This window comes from Salvelinus fontinalis, chromosome 21 (genome assembly GCF_029448725.1).
Source record: "Salvelinus fontinalis isolate EN_2023a chromosome 21, ASM2944872v1, whole genome shotgun sequence".
Lineage (NCBI taxonomy): Eukaryota > Metazoa > Chordata > Actinopteri > Salmoniformes > Salmonidae > Salvelinus > Salvelinus fontinalis.
In genome coordinates, this window is record NC_074685.1 from 45,773,148 (window position 1) to 45,790,678 (window position 17,531).

A 17,531-nucleotide genomic window follows, 5' to 3' on the forward strand; every position below is an offset into this window, starting at 1 on the left:
AAAAATGGTGTCCTGGTTTGTAGCTTGTAATTCAGTAGTTTGGTCTGTTCTTAATGTTGATGACATGGTAATTAAAATATTTTTAATTCTAAGTTAAAATATGTAGACTCGTGATGACCAAACGCGGGTCTGGATAACACTTCCTTGAATCGTGTCTTTATATCTCACACAGTGATTTTTATTGCAAGAGAGTGTACTATAGGGAATAGAAAGCTACAGCCTTTTAAGTTGTCCTTCTCCTGTTCCTCTGTCCAGGTATCAGAAGCTGCTCCCCTTACTGAGCTTCTCACTGCAGTCTATCGACAACTCCCACTCTATGGTGGGCAAGCTGTCTCGCCGCGTGTTCCTGAGCGCCGCGCGCATGGTGGCCCGCGTGCCGCACATCTTCGTCAAGCTCCTGGACATGCTGAGCGTCACCAGCTCCACTCACTACGCCCGCATGCGCCGCCGCCTGCTCGCCATCGCCGAGGAGATGGACATCCTGGACGCCATCAACCTGGGTCTGGAGAGCATGGAGCACAGCGCCAGCGAGGCGCACCAACGGGCAAGCGCCGCCTTCCTTGAGCCCTCCGCGCCTCAGAACTCGCCCAACGTGACCGAGAGCAACACCCCGACGCATACGGTCCAGATGACCAGTGGGAAGGGAGGGAGAGGTTTCTCTGGCAACCTGGGAGCGAGTCCTGAGGATATAAGTGAGAGGTTAGCGGCCATCTCAACTAGCGCTGGGCGTCCCAATATGGCCACTTCCACGTGCGGTGGGGCCCTGGCCGAGCACCCAAAGCCCCCCGTTCAGGCGCGTAACCGCCCCCTCAGCCAGTGCCTGAACTCTACGCCTTCCAGCCAAACCCCCAGCCTCCCCTCGCCCTCCGCCTCCCACCCTCCCCCCTCCTTCCCAGGCCCTGACAGCAGTACCAAACCCCGGCCCCAGAGCTTCGTCCCCAGCAAGCTAGCGTCAACTGCCCCCTCTACTTCCTCCGGCTCTCCAGGCGCCCAGCGCAGGTTTCCCCAGCAGAAGCCCTTCAGCAACAAGGACCCAGAGAAGCAGCTCCCCTCCCCCTGTTTCACCCAGGCTCGACCCCTCCCCTCCAGCCAGATCCACAGACCAAAGCCCTCCCGACCCACCCCCTCCGAGGGGGCCAAGACCCTCTGCACCTCGCCCACTTTAAGAGCCGCCAAGATGGGCATGAAGCTGGACCTCCAGGGGGAATCGCCCAGCCTCTCCACCAGCGCCTCCGGAGGTGAAGGCCCCTCCACAGGGGGCCACATGGGGGGTGCCACCACCCTCATCAGCAGCGAGGACAGCTGCTTCACCCCTGTGGAAGAGAAGTTCCGTGGACTGGATGCCTCTGCTGAGCTCAACTCCTCCATGGAAGACCTCCTGGAAGCATCTTTGCCCGTTGCTGGTGACACCACCACCGTCACGTTCCAGTCGGAGGTGGCCGTGCTGTCGCCGGAGCGGGCTGGGGACGGGCCGGGAGGAGGGGGAGAGGTGGGGATGTACAGCGAGGACGTGACACAGCACCAGAAGTGCAAGGAGAAGATGGAGGCGGAGGAGGAGGCGGCGCTGGCCGTAGTTATGGCCATGTCAGAGTCGCAGGATGCGCTGCCCATCATCCCCCAGCTGCAGGTGGATAAAGACCAGGACATCATCATCATCCAGGCAGATGTGAGTCAATGTGCACCTTCAATAACATATGTCCTTACAAGGCTTTAGACTTCCTCAGTGTTCCCTAAACAAAAGGGCAGTTTCCCAGACACAAATTAAGCCTTATGTTTCTCCATTGAGCTTCCTTTTTCTCCAGGACTAGGCTTAATTTGTGCCCAGGAAACTGCCCCAGTAACTGGCTTAATAAATAACATATCATTTGTACCTTTATTTTACTAGGCAAGTCAGTTAAGAACAAATTCTTATTTTCAATGACGGCCTAGGAACAGTGGGTTAACTGCCTTGTTCAGGGGCAGAACGACAGATTTCTACCTTGTCAGCTGGGGGATTCGATCTTGCAACCTTTCGGTTAATAGTCCAACGCTCGAACCACTAGGCTACGCTGCCGCATAGAGAACATTGTCACACCCAAGGTCAGAGAATACATGGGAATAATCATTCATATCAACCTGCCAATGTTGACTGAAGACCTAAATCTAAACCACAGCGTGTGTGTGGTACTAGGCCTATTACCTATACACATGCTGGCTGTGGGAAGCCTACCACTTCACGGCTGAGCCGTTGTTGCTCCTAGACGTTTCCACTTCACAATAACAGCACTTAGTTGACCAGGGAAGCTCTAGAAGGGCAGAAATTGACAGTGCCACATTGAAAGTCACTGAGGTCTTCAGTAAGCGCCATTTTACTGCCAATCTTTGTCAGTGGAGATTGGCTGTGTGCTTGATTTTATACACCTGTGTGGCTGAAATAGTCGAATCCACTCATTTGAAGGTGTGTGTGTGTGTGTGTACAGTTGAAGTCGGAAGTTTACATACACTTAGGTTGGAGTCATTAACTCGTTTTTCAACCACTCCACAAATTTCTTGTTAACAAACTATAGTTTTGACAAGTCGGTTAGGACATCTACTTTGTGCACGACACAGGTAATATTTCCAACAATTGTTTACAGACAGATTATTTCACTTATAATTCACTGTATCACAATTCCAGTGGGTCAGAAGTTGACATACACTAAGTTGACTGTGCCTTTAAACAGCTTGGAAAATTCCAGAAAATTATGTCATGGCTTTAGAAGCTTCTGATAGGCTAATTGACTTCATTTGAGTCAATTGGAGTTGTACCTGTGGATATATTTCAAGCCCTACCTTCAAACTCAGTGCCTCTTTGCTTGACATCATGGGAAAATCAAAAGAAATCAGCCAAGACCTCAGAAAAAAAATAGTAGACCTCCACAAGTCTGGTTCATCCTTGGGAGCAATTTCCAAAGGCCTGAAGGTACCATGTTCATCTGTACAAACAATAGTACGCAAGTACAAACACCATGGGATCACGCAGCCGTCATACCGCTCAGGAAGGAGACGCGTTCTGTCTCCTAGAGATGAACGTACTTTGGTGCAAAAAGTGGCAATCAATCCCAGAACAACAGCAAAGGACCTTGTGAAGATGCTGGAGGAAACGGGTACAAAAGTATCTATATCCACAGTTAAACGAGTCCTATAACGACATAACCTGAAAGGCCGCTCAGCAAGGAAGAAGCCACTGCTCCAAAACCGCCATAAAAAAGCCACACTACGGTTTGCAATTGCACATGGGGACAAAGATCGTACTTTTTTGAGAAATGTCCTCTGGTCTGATGAAACAAAAATAGAACTGTTTGGCCATAATGACCATCGTTATGTTTGGAGGAAAAAGGGTGAGGCTTGCAAGCCGAAGAACACCATCCCAACCGTGAAGCACGGGGGTGGCAGCATGTTGTGGGGGTGCTTTCCTGCAGGAGGGACTGGTGCACTTCACAAAATAGATGGCATCATGGGGAGGGAGAATTATGTGGATATATTGAAGCAACATCAAGACATCAGTCAAGAAGTTAAAGCTCGGTCGCAAATGGGTCTTCCAAATGGACAATGACCCCAAGCATACTTGCAAAATGGCTTAAGGACAACGAAGTCAAGGTATTGGAGTGGCCATCACAAAGCCCTGACCTCAATCGCATAGAACATTTGTGGGCAGAACTTAAAAAGCGTGCGCAAGCAAGGAGGCCTTCATACCTGACTCAGTTACACCAGTTCTGTCAGGAGGAATGGGCCAAAAATTCACCCAACTTATTGTGGGGAGCTTGTGGAAGGCTACCTGAAACGTTTGACCCAAGTTAAACAATTTAAATGCAATGCTACCAAATACTAATTGAGTGTATGTAAACTTCTAACCCACTGGGAATGTGATGAGAGAAATAATTCTCTATTATTGTTCTGACATTTCACATTCTTAAAATAAAGTGGTGATCCTAACTGACCTAAAACAGGGAATTCTTACTAGGATTAAATGTCAGGAATTGTGAAACCGAGTTTAAATGTATCTGGCTAAGGTGTATGTAAACCTCCGACTTCAGGTATGTATGTATGTGTGTGTCATACTGACGTGTTGTCATCCCATGCTTCCCCAGACTCCAGAGACACTGCCTGGCCATACCAAAGCCAAGCAGCCCTACAGGGAGGGCCAGGAGTGGCTGAAGGGCCAGCAGATTGGCCTGGGGGCCTTCTCCTCCTGCTACCAGGCCCAGGACGTGGGCACTGGCACCCTGATGGCCGTCAAACAGGTGAGAAGAGGAGACACATGGCAACCACAGATGTCTGCCCTGATACACACCTGTTGATGTCAGAGAAATAGATGGTTATAAAAATGTGTCCTAGCCAGTCAGAGCTCTTACCATAGCACATGTATACCTATTCAATGCTTTGTGTTTAGGGAATAAGGTCTAGGTGTTGTTGCTAGGTGGGGCCTATGGGTCTCTTGTGTTCCCTGGTGCAGAAACTCTGGGGATTCCATGTCAGAGTTGTGACTTCATTTTAGCTAGTGATCTCAAACTGAGATGTTGCCCATAAAGAGAATGTCCAGCTCTCTTCCCCTGAAAACCCTGTGTATGCATGTCCTCCCCGACTATAGGTGACCTACATCAGGAACACATCGTCGGAGCAAGAGGAGGTGGTGACTGCTCTGAGGGAGGAGATCCGGATGATGGCCCACCTCAACCACCCCAACATCATCCGTATGCTGGGGGCCACCTGCGAGAAGAGCAACTACAACCTGATGGTGGAGTGGATGGCAGGTAACGACCTCCTCCTCTGCTGCTGATGATGATGATGATATCCCACGTTGAAAAAAGCCTTAATTGACTTGGATGTTTTTTTTGGTTTAGTTGATTTAAAAAATATATAAATTTGATAGATTTTTGTTTTCTTGCTTTTTATCTTTGATGTGATTTCATTTTGTATTTATTCAACTTTTCAGAACTGGGTACATAAAATAGAAATTGAACCTTTAATGAGTGATGAATATGTATCAGCAGCATTAACTTCCTGTATGTAAATAAGACAAGTCATGTCCAATTGGAACTAACCAGAAGTTGAACTTGATAGTAGATATTGTAACTTTTGACCACATCCCTACTATAAATTTCCTCCTATAACAATCACATATGTTGCTCCCGTAGAAATAGAAGTACTGGGTGTACCATTAATAGGATAAATAGTCATTATATTTCATGGGTTGATCCTCTCTCTGTTGTGTCCAGGTGGCAGTGTGTCCCATCTCCTGAACAAGTATGGAGCCTTCAAGGAGGCTGTGATCATCAACTACACGGAGCAGCTGCTCCGAGGCCTGGCCTACCTCCACGAGAACCAGATCATCCACAGAGACATCAAAGGTGAGGGCACACACATACACGCCCTCCAGCGCACAGGAAGTCCCTGCTGCTATTGAGCTGCCTGTCGCAGGGTTCAAGGTGGGCTCTCAGGGAACACACTCATTCCATGTGTTTCATCTTTTTCCGGGTGGAACTTTGGAGACTGAGTGGTAAGTAACTGCTGCTGTAAGTCGCTCTGCCTAAGAGCGTCTGCTAAAGGACAAATGTAGTGTAGAAATAAGAAACTATAATAAGGGCTTGTGGTTTGTACTGGACTGGTCAGGAATAATTAACTAGAGACTGACTACTGGCTTTGTACTGGTCAGGAATAATTAGCTAGAGACTGACTACTGGGTTTGTACTGGTCAGGAATAATTAACTAGAGACTGACTACTGGGTTTGTACTAGACAGGTCAGGAATAACTAACTAGAGACTGACTACTGGGTTTGTACAGGACAGGAATAATTAACTAGAGACTGACTACTGGGTTTATACAGGACAGGAATAACTGACTACTGGGTTTATACAGGACAGGAATAATTAACTAGAGACTGACTACTGGGTTTGTACTGGTCAGGAATAACTAACTAGAGACTGACTACTGGGTTTGTACAGGACAGGAATAATTAACTAGAGACTGACTACTGGGTTTGTACTGGTCAGGAATAACTAACTAGAGACTGACTACTGGGTTTATACAGGACAGGAATAATTAACTAGAGACTGACTACTGGGTTTATACAGGACAGGAATAACTGGCTACTGGGTTTATACAGGACAGGAATAATTAACTAGAGACTGACTACTGGGTTTGTACTGGTCAGGAATAACTAACTAGAGACTGACTACTGGGTGTGTACTGGTCAGGAATAACTAACTAGAGACTAACTACTGGGTGACTAGTCAGAACACACCTCACCCTACCTCTCCTGTTATGGCATACTATAACTCACCTTCTCTCCCCCTGTTTCCTCCAGGTGCCAACCTGCTGATTGACAGCACAGGTCAGAGGCTGAGGATAGCTGACTTTGGTGCTGCAGCCAGACTGGCCTCCAAGGGCACTGGAGCAGGGGAGTTCCAGGGCCAACTCCTGGGAACCATTGCCTTCATGGCCCCAGAGGTACGCATGGATGAAAGGGAGAGAGAGTAAATCTGCGTTTTAGAATTAGCATTCTGTTCCCGGCCTTTATAGTGCAATCCTTTTGACTGGAGCCATAGTGAATTTCAGACACAGCCTAACACACACAAGTGATGGCTCGCATAAAACGAGTAAATTCCGCCACTTAAACCAATGTCCTAAGATCAAAACCCCCAGTCCTCTGTATACTCTTTGTGGAGAGGGTCTGAAAGAGGTAGAAGCCGAAGCATTAGCCTTCTGTGGGGGCTGTTCGTTTTGAAGAGGGCCCTGATCATGCTGGTATTAAACTGGGCTGTCATGCTGTGGGAGGCCTGGGCAGTTGAACTCCCTCCTAATTAAACAAGGTTTTGGGAGCCACTACAATAACAAGACATTAAGGGGTCGGCCTCCATTGTGGGGGCCTTCTCTTTCAAAGGGGATTAAAATGCTCTAACATTTGGGAGTTACTGAGAAATCTAAATCCACTTTAATTCACTTCCGTAGCGAACACGTGACTCTGAATGGCCCGTATAATGGCGGCTGGGTTTCACCGCCGGAAAAAAGCTTTGTCGGAATCCAACGACATTTTAAATGGCCTTCCCCATACGTACGAAAGCTAGATTTGGCCTGGGAATAAATTGAAGCCATAGTCATGTGACAAATGTAGAAACAGGGTAACTAAATAGACACAACAAAACATAATGCCCGCCTATGGGAGGCTCCGTAATACATTTAACTCTTTTTGGTTTGACGTTGTGTGTCCATCCACCAAAAAGTGTCTGTTGTGTAACTATGCCACTCCTCAACAACACCCAGTCAAGTGCTATAAAACAATGACTTGCCATTTCAGTCCTTTCTGCTGCTATTTGCAAATGCTAGACTATGAATGGAGTAGAGTTAAGTGTGTGTAGTGGGCGCGTGCAGTAAAGGCTTAAATTCAATAAACGTCACGCAGTTGTCCATATGTTGATACCTTTCTGTGTACGGTTGACTCTGCAGGTGCTGCGTGGACAGCAGTACGGCCGGAGCTGTGACGTGTGGAGTGTGGGCTGTGCCATCATCGAGATGTCGTGTGCCAAGCCCCCCTGGAACGCAGAGAAACACTCCAACCACCTCGCTCTCATATTCAAGGTGCCACCAATACAAGCACAGCCACAAAGTTAGATTTTAAGGAAACCATGTCTATTCAGTTAGATAAGTGATAAATACTTTTTTTTTTTTTTTTATGTGATCAATGTGTCTTCACGACCAGAAATATCCTATACCTAGAAATGTTATTAGTACTTTTTAACGTTACCATTGAATATGTGACCCACTAAAAACCACAGTCAGTGTTTTACATCACTCGATGGAATTGGCACAACATTACTGTTTTAGGATTGACGTACATGTAGAGCTGTAAAATACATATACCAGAAAAAGCACCCTATTGGCCTGTTTCATCCAAAAGTTGATTGGGTTTCAACAGTAGCATGACCTCACCCTCCCTCCCCCAGATTGCGAGTGCCACCACGGCGCCCTCCATCCCTCCCCAACTGACCCCTGGCCTGAGGGACGTCACCCTGCGCTGCCTTGAGCTGCAGCCTGCCGACCGGCCCCCATCCAGGGAACTCCTCAAGCACCCCGTCTTCCGCCTCAACTGGTAGTCCCCAACATCCTCCCACAGTCCCCCTAGCCTCACTATCCCATAGTGTCTACTACTGAAGGCCCAGCCAGCCTGCCTGCTTTTCTCTCCTCCTCCCACCGCTGACAATCAGACCAGCCTCCATAACACAAGACCAGCCTACCTAACCCCAGACCGCCCTTTATCCACCCCAGACCAGCCTCCCTAACCCCAGACCGCCCTCCATCCACACCAAACTGCCCCCAGTCATGAGTGGAGGGCCTGGGATGGATGGGATACCTGGGTAATACCCTCCCACTCTACTACTATGGCCTCAAACTGCTGTACCTTAGCACAAAATGCAAAAAGCGAGTCGCAAACGTTCTACTACGAAAACGGTGCTTTCTTAGTTAGTGCCATGTTGGTATACTGTAGTCTGTATTGCTCTGTTTTATCAAGCCTCTGTTCTGGTAAAGAAATGGTTCCGTCAGCACTTTGGTAGCCATTTTGCAATGGTTTCGAGAAGTTCTTCTTCCCATTTTAACCCCCGTGAGTCAACAAATAAGTCCTTAGAACCGCAATCTGGAGACGACGGAGTAAAATGGTTTTTATCACTGTTATGTTGTAACGTCGGGTCATAAGTTTCCGACTCGGTTTTTGTTTTTAGAGTATCCTATGTGTAGAAGAAAGGCATAATGAAGCAGTTTTAATTGGTTGAATTTGTGCATAACTGCATTTCTATAAAGATGCCTTTAAGATGTGCATTTTACTGTTGGGCCATAAAGCTTAGTTGAATAATCATGAAGATTACTTAAGTATTTCAGGGAGCGGTGATATATCTAACAGAAACATTGCTAGTTTGGCTAGCATAACGCTGAATGTGAACGCTTATGATGCCCGTATTGTCTCAAATGTTATTTTGTTTGATTTTATTTTATTTTTTAGATAGAAAGATCCCATGTATGAAGTTATGATTTTATATATATATATAATAACACCCCAAAAAGATATCGATATATTTTTGGGGTGTTATTGTATATTCAAAGCTATCCTTAAGAGATTGAGACATTTATTGTGTATGGGCGTAAGTTTTCCGAACAACATTTTGATGTCGTACCACACTGTTAAAATGAAAACACCCTGTTGGTCTCTTAACTCTCGCTGTTACAATTGAGCCATGTGCATGGCACATATTTTAGCGTTTTTTAATCATTTTATGAGCCCTAAATGCTGTGTCCATACATTCAAACCCGCTATATTCAATATTGATCTACCATTCTTCTGGTGCTGTTCCTTTGTAGAATGTCACGCTACAATTCAACAATTTATATATTTTTATTTTTTATCTTGGCTCTATTTTTAAAACAAATTGTTATAAAATCCATGTACATCTGAGGTTTTCTATGACTCTTCTATTTTCCATTGTGGATACTCTATATAATGAATATAAATGCTGTACAATGTTTTTTTATTTTTGGTGGAGGGATATTTCTCTGATTTAAGGCTGACTTTTCTGCTTAAATGTTTTACCATCTCTTTTTGATTAGAATTCTCAAACATGTTCCTAAATGGTGTTAATTTATGAACTATAACTCTCCAAGTGTTGTTGTTCTGGTTGTAATCTATTAAGAAAGTAAAAGGATGATAATTAAGATGTAGAATGTTTCCAAATTCAACCTTTTTTTAAATGGGGAATATGCATTTAATTGCTATTTTATTTGGAATCTCTTAATGGCAAGGGTTTGAGACAATTTCAAAAATTCCTTTTTTTAAGCAGAAAATGTAATCTATTTAAAACATATCCTATTCTTTACGTGGAGTACAAGCTGATCAAGCTTGAAGAGTTAAATGTAAATACATGTGAAGTTTGGTAGCTAAAATGATTGTACTTGACTGTATTTTTATACCACACTCTTTTCCATTTTATTTTTGTTCCTGCTTCGGGTTATTTTTCTTATGCCTTTTTAAAAGCTTTAAAGTTATGCACTCTGGTCTTTTTTATATACTGGAAGAAAAATCTGTTTCTGTCATTCATAAAAGCTAATCAGTATTACTTCAATTTGTCATGTCTATAATTCTTACCAATCTCTTAATGCCTTCGGAATCCTCTTGTCCACCTGTGTCTCAGCCAGCTTGCTGGTCTTTATCTATTTTGTCTTATTTTATGCTGATGTGATGTAATCTTATGTGCTTTTTTTGGATCTAAGCTGGACTGAAATTTGTGTGAAATTGTTTCCTGTGTCACTTGGTGGTACTTTTTTTATTTGTAAAAAAACATCTTGCTGTTTTATTCCAGTCTCTACTACCTCAGGTGTCCTATAGAGTCTCTTCTACCAAAGTTCACTTTCTCAATATATATATATATATAATCTTTTTTTTTACTTCGTTTTTTTTTCTTCAAAGATTTTCAGGGCTTAAGGGCTAACTTATATTAGCACCTTTACTGTGCAAATAAACTCATGAAATCTCTGGATTTAGAAAAAAAATGGCTTAAGCTGTATCCTGTAAGTTAAAATGTATCAAGATATTTTAATTATTACAATTTTTACCCCATTCTAAGCATTTTATTGCATAAATTGGAACTTATTTTGGTGTTTGTCTTTATGGTAAATAAACAAAAAATTGGGAAAAAGGTTTCTTGTTCCTCCTGTCAATTCTTTGTCAAAGCCTCAGAACCACATAACTACTGTGTTCAGTTTATCAATGGGCGTACAGACGAGTATCCTTGACTTTACTATGAGTTAGAGCAACCTCTACTTCAGAATGCCGGTGCTATTCAGTCCAACCTATGTCTTCCTTTTTTAAAATGAGGGTTAAATAAAACCTTGTCATCTGAGATAGATCCTTAACTGTGGGCGACAGGTAGCCTAGTGGTTAGAGCGTTGGACTGAAAGGTTGCAAGATCTAATCCCGAGCTGACAAGGTAAAAATAAATCTGTCTTTCTGCCCCTGAACAAGGCAGATAGGCCGTCATTGAAAATAAGAATTTGTTCTTAACTGACTTGCCTAGTTAAATAAGGTTAAATAACTAGTCAGTACAGGACAAAGAGGCATATAACTCTTAGATGAAGGCCTATCAAAACCATGAACACTTTCCTTGAAAGCATCATGTGGTAGGACTTGTTCTGGAGGATAGGGCTAGCACAATTACCGCGGAACCGCCAGTTATGGATGAAGACTGCCATGAAAGGAAAATAACCGTCAAACGTTTAACTGAAGACTGGTTCTTGCGGTTGAGTCAGTTTCTGCTGTAACATGGTTAAGAACATGATGAAACTTTGTTGCTCCTTGCTGAAACAAGCAAAAGAGTGTTTGTGGAATGGGGACACTCGTTGTATTCATTATATTTCTATGGCGGCACGCATTCAGGAGGAGAACATGCCCGTTAAGGTCCTCCAGAATTCCAGACTGACACAGGCCTACTGGTGGTTGTGTTGGAGATGGAGCTGTCAGTTGGTTCAGTACAAGTCACTCTGGAATACTGGCCTAAAAGTCTATTCAACCAAGACATGCCTTGTCTACTTCAATAATAATATATATTTTTTAAATGTAACACGCTTTTCAAAAACCCAAAGTGACAAAAAAAAAATGTACATATAAAAGTGTAAGTAAGAACTGTTTGAAAAGACCTGAAATTTCAACCTGTTTTGTTGGGATGGAGTTTATGACTGCCTGATGACATCACCAGGCAGTAAATGAGTTAATGGAATAAATAAGAAATGACAGTTCTTAACCCCTCTGCCAATAACAGCTAGTTTTCAGTTTCCCCACTCAGACCACTCCCAGACAGTCCTAGCTAAATTCTTGCTTGGGAAATTGCTCTTTTACGTTTCATTTCAATCTACACAACACCCCATAATGACAAAGCAAAAATAGGTTTTAGAAATCTTTGGTAGTTCATAAATAATAAACAAATCATGTTTACATAAGTATTTGTATTCAGACCCTTTTCTCAGTACTTTGTTTAAGCACCTTTGTCAGCGATTACAGCCTCAAGTCTTGGGTATGACGCTACAAGCTTGGCACACCTGTATTTGGGGAGTTTCTCCCATTCTTCTCTGCAGATCCTCTCAAGTTCTGCCAGGTTGGATGGGGAGCGTTGCTGCACAGCTATTTCAGGTCTCTCCAGAGATGTTCGATCGGATTCAAGTCCGGGCTCTGGCTGGGAAACTCAAGGAGTTGTCCCGAAGCCACTCCTGCGTTGTCTTGGCTGTGTGCTTAGGGTCCTTGTCCTTTTGGAAGGTGAACCTGGATCAGGTTTTCATTAAGGATCTCTCTGTACGTTGTTCTGTTCATCTTTCCCTCTATCCTGACTAGTCTCCCAGACCCTGGTTGTCCTTCTGGAAGGTTCTCCCATCTCCACACATGATGCACCTGAGCTCAATTGCGAATCTCATAGCAAAGGGTCTGAATACTTATGTAAATAAGGTATTTCTGTTTTTTATTTTTAATACATTTGCAAAAATTTCTAAACTGTTTTTGCTTTGTCATTATGGTGTATTGTGTGTAGATTGCTGAGGCTGAAATGTGACAAAGCAAAAAGTAAAAAAAAATTTTTTTGCAAATGTATTTACGTAAGTATTCAGACCATTTGCTATGAGACTCAAAATGAATCTCAGGTGCATCCTGTTTCCATTGATCGTCCTTTAGATGTTTTTACAACTTGATTGGAGTCCACCTGTGGTAAATTCAATTGATTGGACATGGTTTGGAAAGATACACACCTGTCTATATAAGATCCCACAGTTGACAGTGAATGTCAGAGCAAAAACCAAGCCATGTCGTCGAAGAAATTGTGTGTAGAGCACCAAGACAGGATTGATTCAAGGCACAGATCTGGAGAAGGGTACCAAAGAACACAGTGGCCTCCATCATTCTTAAATGGAAGAAGTTTGGAACTACCAAGACTCTTCCTACAGCTGTCCGGCTGGCCAAACTGAGCAATCAGGGGAGAAGGGCCTTGGTCAGGGATGTGACCAAGAACCCGATGGTCACTCTGACACAGCTCCAGAGTTCCTCTGTGTAGATGGGAGAACCTTCCAGAAGGACAACCATCTTTGCAGCACTCCACAAATCAGGCATTTATTGTAGAGTGGCCAGAAGGAAGCCACTCCTGAGTAAAAGGCACACGACAGCTCGCTTTGAGTTTGCCAAAAGGCACCTAAAGGACTCTGACCATGAGAAACAAGATTCTCTGGTCTGGTGAAACGAAGATTCAACTATTTGGCCTGAATGCCAAGTGTCACGTCTGGATGGAGACTAGTCTTGATCGAGGGAAAGATAAACGGAGCAAAGTACAGAGAGATCCTTGATGAAAACCTGCTCCATAGTGCTCAGGACCTCAGATTGGGGTGAAGGTTCACCTTCCAACAGGACAACAACCCTAAGCAGCCAAAACAACGCAGGAGTGGCTTCGGGACAAGTCTCTGAATGTCCTTGAGTGGCCCAGCCAGAGTCCGGACTTGAACCCAATCTAACATCTCTGGAGAGACCTGAAAATAGCTGTGCAGCGATGCTCCCCATCCACCCTGACAGAGCTAGAGAGGATCTGCAGAGAAGAATGGGAGAAACTCCCCAAATGCATTTGTGTCAAGCTTGTAGCGTTAAACACAAGAAGACTCAAGGCTATAATCGCTGCCAAAGTACCAGATCAATATGCAGCTATATACAGGGATTACCAGATCAATATGGAGCTATATACAGGGAGTACCAGTACCAGATCAATGTGCAGCTATATACAGGGAGTACCAGATCAATATGCAGCTATATACAGGGAGTACGAGATCAATGTGGAGCTATATACAGGGAGTACCAGTACCAGATCAATGTGCAGCTATATACAGGGAGTACCAGATCAATATGCAGCTATATACAGGGAGTACCAGATCAATATGCAGCTATATACAGGGAGTACCAGATCAATGTGGAGCTATATACAGGGAGTATCAGTACCAGATCAATGTGCAGCTATATACAGGGAGTATCAGTACCAGATCAATATGCAGCTATATACAGGGAGTACCAGATCAATATGCAGCTATATACAGGGAGTACCAGTACCAGATCAATATGCAGCTATATACAGGGAGTACCAGTACCAGATCAATATGCAGCTATATACAGGGAGTACCAGTACCAGATCAATGTGGAGCTATATACAGGAAGTACCAGTACCAGATCTATGTGCAGCTATATACAGGGAGTACCAGTACCAGATCAATGTGGAACTATATACAGGGAGTACCAGATCAATGTGGAGCTATATACAGGGAGTACCAGATCAATATGGAGCTATATACAGGGAGTACCAGTACCAGATCAATGCGGAGCTATATACAGGGAGTACCAGTACCAGATCAATGTGGAACTATATACAGGGAGTACCAGATCAATGTGGAGCTATATACAGGGAGTACCAGATCAATATGGAGCTATATACAGGGAGTACCAGATCAATATGCAGCTATATACAGGGAGTACCAGTACCAGATCAATATGCAGCTATATACAGGGAGTACCAGATCAATGTGGAGCTATATCCAGGGAGTACCAGTAGCAGATCAATGTGCAGCTATATAAAGGGAGTACCAGATCAATATGCAGCTATATACAGGGAGTACCAGATCAATATGGAGCTATATACAGGGAGTACCAGTACCAGATCAATGTGCAGCTATATACAGGGAGTACCAGATCAATATGCAGCTATATACAGGGAGTACCAGATCAATATGGAGCTATATACAGGGAGTACCAGATCAATATGGAGCTATATACAGGGAGTACCAGTACCAGATCAATGTGCAGCTATATACAGGGAGTACCAGATCAATATGCAGCTATATACAGGGAGTACCAGTACCAGATCAATATGGAGCTATATACAGGGAGTACCAGATCAATATGGAGCTATATACAGGGAGTACCAGTACCAGATCAATGTGCAGCTATATACAGGGAGTACCAGATCAATATGCAGCTATATACAGGGAGTACCAGATCAATATGCAGCTATATACAGGGAGTACCAGTACCAGATCAATGTGCAGCTATATACAGGGAGTACCAGATCAATATGGAGCTATATACAGGGAGTACCAGTACCAGATCAATGTGCAGCTATATACAGGGAGTACCAGTACCAGATCAATGTGCAGATGTACGGGGTATTTGAGTTAGATTTGTACATGAAGGCGGGGTAAAGTGACTAGGCATCAGAATAGATAATAATAAGCAGCAAATTATGAATGTAAAAGTGTGTTCGTGCATTTGTGTTGTTGGTATGTGTATGTATGTGAGTATGTAGTTAATGTGAATATGTGTGGGAGTGTCAATGTAGTGTGTGAGTGTGTATATGGTGTGTATATATAGTCTAATGAGTGTGCGTAGGGTATCATTAATTGACTATATAGCAGTCTGGCTATTTAGCAGTCATATGGCTTGGGGTTAGAAGCTGTCTCTGAGCCTGTTGGTCCGAGAGCCGACGCTCTGGTACCATTTGCCGGACGGTAGTAGAGTGGACAGTCTATGGCTGGAGTCTTTGGCAATTTTTCGGGCCTTCCTCTGACACCGCCTGATATAGAGGTCCTGGATGGCAGGGAGCTTGGCCCCAGTGATGTGCTGGGTTGTCCTCACCACCCTCTGTAGCGCTTTGCGTTCGAGGGTGGTGCATTTGCCAAACCAAGCAGTGATGCAGCCAGTCAAGATGCACTCGATGGTGCAGCTGTAGAACTTTTTGAGGATCTGATGGCACATGCCAAATCTTTTCAGCCTCCCGAGGGGGAAGAGGCGCTGCCGTGCCCTTTTCACGACATAGTGGGTGGACCATCTTAAGTCCTTCGTGATGTGGGCGCCAAATAACTTGGAGGTCTCGACCCACTCCACTACAGCCCCATTGATGTGGATGGGTGCGTGCTCTCCCCTCTTTCTCCTATAGTCCACGATCAGCTATTTGGTCTTACTGACGTTGATGGAGAGGTTGTTGTCTTGGCACCACACTGCTATATCTCTGACCTCCTCGCTATAGGCTGTCTCATCGCCGTCAGTGATCAGACCTATCCCCGTAGTGTCATCAGCAAACTTGATGATGTTGGAGTGTCATGACCAGCCTTTCAAAGCACTTCATAATTACAGATGTGAGTGCTACAGAGTGATAGTCATTTAGGAAGGTTACCTTCAAGCTCCTGTTAACAGGGACAATAGTGGTCAACTTGAAACAGACTGGGACAAGGAACATGTCAGTGATGACACTTGCCAGCTGATCTGTGCATGCTTTGAGAACACAGCCTGGTATTACGCCTGGCCCGGCAGCCTTGTGATTGTTAACCTGTTTCTAATGTTTCGCTCACATCGGCCACGGAAAGCGAGATCACACAGTCATGCGGAAAGGGAGGGCATTCACGCAAAGCACAGTGGTATATTCATCAAAGCGAGCATAAAAGCCATTTATTTCGCTCGTTCCAGAGTTCTGCATTGCTGGGCAACTCACGACTGGGTTTCCCTTTGTAATCCGTTATCTGCAAGCCCTGCCACATACGACGAGCGTTGGAGTCGGTGTAATAGGATTCCACCTTCCTTTCATATTGTCCTTTTGCATGTTTGATGTCTCGTCGGAGGTCGTAGCGGGATTTCTTGTATGCGTCCATATCCGTGTCCCGTTCCTTGTAAGCTGTAGCTCAAATCACCACTGACTTCTGGACTTCCAGGATCTCAAAGTGTGTGATATTGTAAAGATTTTAGCGGTAATGGTACAGAAGGACGAAGTGCAACAGAAAACGTTTTCTCCGCCTTAAAAGGTTCCATGTTGCACAGGAAGACCTGGTGAGCACTTACACCAGCTACATAACCCCCACGATGGAGTATGCCGCTCCTGCTTGGCACAGCTCACTAACCCAGGGCCAGCCTGATGGCCTGGAGCGTATTCAGAAGAGAGCATGCCTCACCGTCCTAGGAGGATACTCCAGTTATACTGAGGACCTTCAAACCTTGACCCTATTACGGCTTCATGGAAGACGGACACAACTCTGTACTGACTTCGCTGTCAGCCTCCTAAAATCTAAATTCAGAAACTTGCAACCCACTGACTGAATCAAAGTGTCAGGCAGGAACTCCCGCAGCCAAAACCCACTGACTATACCAAAGTCTAGAATGGTACATGAGGTCACCATCCCATATTTCTGTCCATTGATTAATGAGTCACTTTAAAGAATGCAGAACATTATTGATTTAAAAAATATATATTTGTGGTTTTTATCCATGAATATGTTGTATGCTCATGGATTTCACTTTGTACTGACCTGCCACATGAGTATAATAAATACAACTTGAAAAGATTAGCTCAGCAGCACAGAATGAAATAATGCCATGTCGTGGAATTCCTGGAAGCTCATTTGTTATGTCATAAGTAATGTTCTATCAAAATGTCATTCTTTATTACATCATAGTTGTTTGATATAATAAAGT

At 44.3% G+C, this 17,531-nt stretch overlaps 1 protein-coding gene across 3 annotated transcripts in view; it reads left to right on the forward strand.

Annotated features, from left to right (window-relative positions):
- map3k1 (mitogen-activated protein kinase kinase kinase 1, E3 ubiquitin protein ligase) overlaps nucleotides 1–10,705 on the forward strand; it is a 59,261-nt gene extending 48,556 nt beyond the window's left edge. For all 3 annotated transcript variants that reach the window (XM_055875469.1, XM_055875471.1, XM_055875472.1), the window contains exons 14-20: nucleotides 256–1,666; nucleotides 4,110–4,262; nucleotides 4,610–4,772; nucleotides 5,238–5,369; nucleotides 6,327–6,469; nucleotides 7,466–7,597; nucleotides 7,963–10,705. In XM_055875469.1, coding sequence (XP_055731444.1) covers nucleotides 256–1,666; nucleotides 4,110–4,262; nucleotides 4,610–4,772; nucleotides 5,238–5,369; nucleotides 6,327–6,469; nucleotides 7,466–7,597; nucleotides 7,963–8,112 — 2,284 coding nt within the window. In that variant the 3' untranslated portion in view covers nucleotides 8,113–10,705. The remainder of the gene's footprint in view (nucleotides 1–255; nucleotides 1,667–4,109; nucleotides 4,263–4,609; nucleotides 4,773–5,237; nucleotides 5,370–6,326; nucleotides 6,470–7,465; nucleotides 7,598–7,962) is intronic.
- The last annotated feature ends 6,826 nt before the right edge of the window (nucleotides 10,706–17,531 follow it).